We start from the raw sequence: 2,654 nt of genomic DNA, 5'->3' as shown, positions 1-2,654 counted from the left end.
CCGAGGGTGTGTGCGCTGGGGTCGCTTCGGAGACGCCGGAGCAGGGGGTGAGCTGGGGCGGGGCCCTGCAGGAAGAGGTGCCTTGATTTACCCAAATTACCATCCGGAGCCCAGGACTGAGTGCGGCTTTTTGTACTTTTTGTTCCTGGTAGTGATGGAGATGGAAACCTAGGGCCTTTGTGCATTTTTTTTTTCCCCACAGTCTTCCTAAAATGCTAATTTGCCCAGGCGGAGCTCAAACGTATGATCTTCCTGCCTCAGCCTCCCAGAGAGCTGGGATGACAGATGTGCACCACTGTGCCTGGGTCCCCAGCTGGGTTTTTAGTTTGCCCTTTTTTTATGAGACGTTCAGGTTGGCCTTAAAGTCACTAGACAGTCCAGGTGGGCCTTGAACTTGCAGCTATCCTCCTGCCTCAGCCTCCCAAGGGCTGGGATTATAGGCGTATGTGACCACACCCACCTTGTTTTTTCATTTTTATTTTGAGGGTCTCACTTAAATTAATGGGGTCAAACGTGTGATCCCCCTGCCTCAGCCTCCTGAGTAGCTGGATAACCAGTGAGCACCGCCAAGCCGGGCTGAGCTTCTCCAACTGTATGAGCAGGAGCTGAGTCTCATTTTCCTCCATGCTGAGGTCCTCGGGACCAGGGGTTGGCACCTGTCACTCACCTGCGGTCCCCAAGCCTCCCTTTTGGCTGCAGAGCTGCCAGGATTGCTGCCTGGGTCACCTGTGTGGCTGTGGGAGGGAGGCAGGGCAGTCTCCAGCCTCCTCAGGGAATCCTGCAGCTCGCGGACCTAGAGCGGGGACGACGGCTCACCAGCTGTCTCCCAGGCAGGGCAGAGGGGCGCCAGCTGGCAGGCAGGAACCGGGGCCCTCAGCTCACCCAGTTCCTCTCCTTGAGCCGTGCAAGACTCCTCTTTCCTAGCAGGAAAATGAGTCCCCTCTGGAGGGAAAATGATTCCCCTTTTTTCGTTATTTTTTTGAGAAAGGATCTCACTATGCTGCCCAGGCTGGCCTCAAACTCCTGGGCTCCTTGAGAGAGCTTCCTGCCCCAGCCTCCCTGAGGGTAGCAGGTCCTACAGGTATGTGCCACCACCCACCTTGCAAGGGAGAGTTCATTAATTGTGTTGCAGGGTGGGGAGTCGGGATGTGACCCGGTGTCTTTAGCATATTCAACGTGTGCTCCAGGCCAGGCATGGTGGCCCACACCTGTCATCCCAGCACCCTGGGAGGCTGAGGCAGGAGGATTACAGGTCCTGGCCCAGCCTAGGCTCTTTTGTACGGCCTTGTCAGGAAGTGGCTGTCAGTCCTGCCTCGTCCCCCGCACCTCCTGTCGCAGCGTGTCACTCTCGGCCTGCGTCTGCGCCAGCGCATCCTTCCGTGTGTCCAGGGCCAGCTGCAGCCAGGCGTTCTTCTCAGCCAGGCGGGCCGCCTCCTGCCAGGGCCCTGGCAGGTCCTGGCCCAGCCTAGGCTCTTTTGTACGGCCTTGTCAGGAAGTGGCTGTCAGTCCTGCCTCGTCCCCCGCACCTCCTGTCGCAGCGTGTCACTCTCGGCCTGCGTCTGCGCCAGCGCATCCTTCCGTGTGTCCAGGGCCAGCTGCAGCCAGGCGTTCTTCTCAGCCAGGCGGGCCGCCTCCTGCCAGGGCCCTGGCACCCCCTCGAAAGCGGCCTCCAGGGAGGCCAGGGTGCTCTGCAGGGTCTGGAACACATCAGGAGCCCCAGGCCCAGGAGGGACAGTGCCCCCGTCCTGTGGGGCCGCCACCTCTGGGTGCTGGTGCGGCTGGGCCAGGGATCCATCTGCATCCTCTGCGGCCTCTTTGAGGGCCCTGTGGAAGCCAAGCAGGAGCTGAGCCACGAAACTGTGCAGGGGCCAGGAACCGACTCAGGGCCCTGGGAAGAGAGCCACATGGTCCCCGGAGGGCAGTGGCCAGGGCAGCACCGTGAGCTATGCATGCAGGGAGCGGGCTGAGCCATAGTCCAGGAGGGCCGGGACTGCGGGAGCTGATAAGAATGCACTGGAGGCCAGGCACGGAGACACAGGCCTGTCATCCCAGCACTCTGGGAGGCCGAGGTAGGAGGAGCAGAAGTTCCAGCCCAGCCTGGGCAATGCAGGGCCTTAGCAATACCCTGTCTAAAAACAAAGAATGAAAAAGGGTTAGGGATGTGGTTCAACATGAAGGCCCTGGGTTCCATCCGTAGGAATGGAAAAACAACACGGAAGGAAAGAAGGAAGGGAGAGAAGCAAAGAGGGAAGGGAGAAAGAAAGTGTTGGAGTTTGCGGGGTAAAGGAAGATATCCAGGACCAGGCGTGACAGCACCTGCCCACAACCCTAGCCCTGTGGGAGGCTGAATCAGGAGGGCTGCAAGTTTGGGCAGCTTGGAGACTTAATGAGATCCTGTCTCACGATAAAAAGTAAAAACAGGGGCAGAAAGGTGCCCAGGAGGAAAGCACAGCCCTGGCTACACCAGTGAGGCAGGCAAGGCCAGGGGTAGGTGCCCTGCAGGGGAGGACGGGGCAGGCATGGGCGGCAAAGCCAAGAGACTGGGGCAGGCTGCAGACCCAGGCCCTTACCTGCTCCCAGGGTCCTGGCTGCCCCACTCCACCGAGGGCCCCGGCTGCTGCGGCCCCGAGCTCCCGCTGGCCACCTCGCCCTCC

The 2,654-nt window shown here is 60.4% G+C and overlaps 1 protein-coding gene across 1 annotated transcript in view; it reads right to left on the bottom strand.

Moving 5' to 3' along the window:
• Ushbp1 (USH1 protein network component harmonin binding protein 1) overlaps positions 1-2,654 on the bottom strand; it is an 8,608-nt gene that overhangs the window by 5,310 nt on the left and 644 nt on the right. The window contains exons 3-6 of the mRNA XM_033759372.1: positions 2,571-2,650; positions 1,527-1,824; positions 668-793; positions 9-65 (exon numbers count right to left, since the gene is read on the bottom strand). Coding sequence (XP_033615263.1) covers positions 9-65; positions 668-793; positions 1,527-1,824; positions 2,571-2,650 — 561 coding nt within the window. The remainder of the gene's footprint in view (positions 1-8; positions 66-667; positions 794-1,526; positions 1,825-2,570; positions 2,651-2,654) is intronic.

This window comes from Fukomys damarensis, unplaced genomic scaffold, assembly GCF_012274545.1.
Source record: "Fukomys damarensis isolate Sample0158 unplaced genomic scaffold, DMR_v1.0_HiC HiC_scaffold_37, whole genome shotgun sequence".
NCBI lineage: Eukaryota > Metazoa > Chordata > Mammalia > Rodentia > Bathyergidae > Fukomys > Fukomys damarensis.
This window is presented reverse-complemented; position numbering and strand designations above follow the sequence as displayed.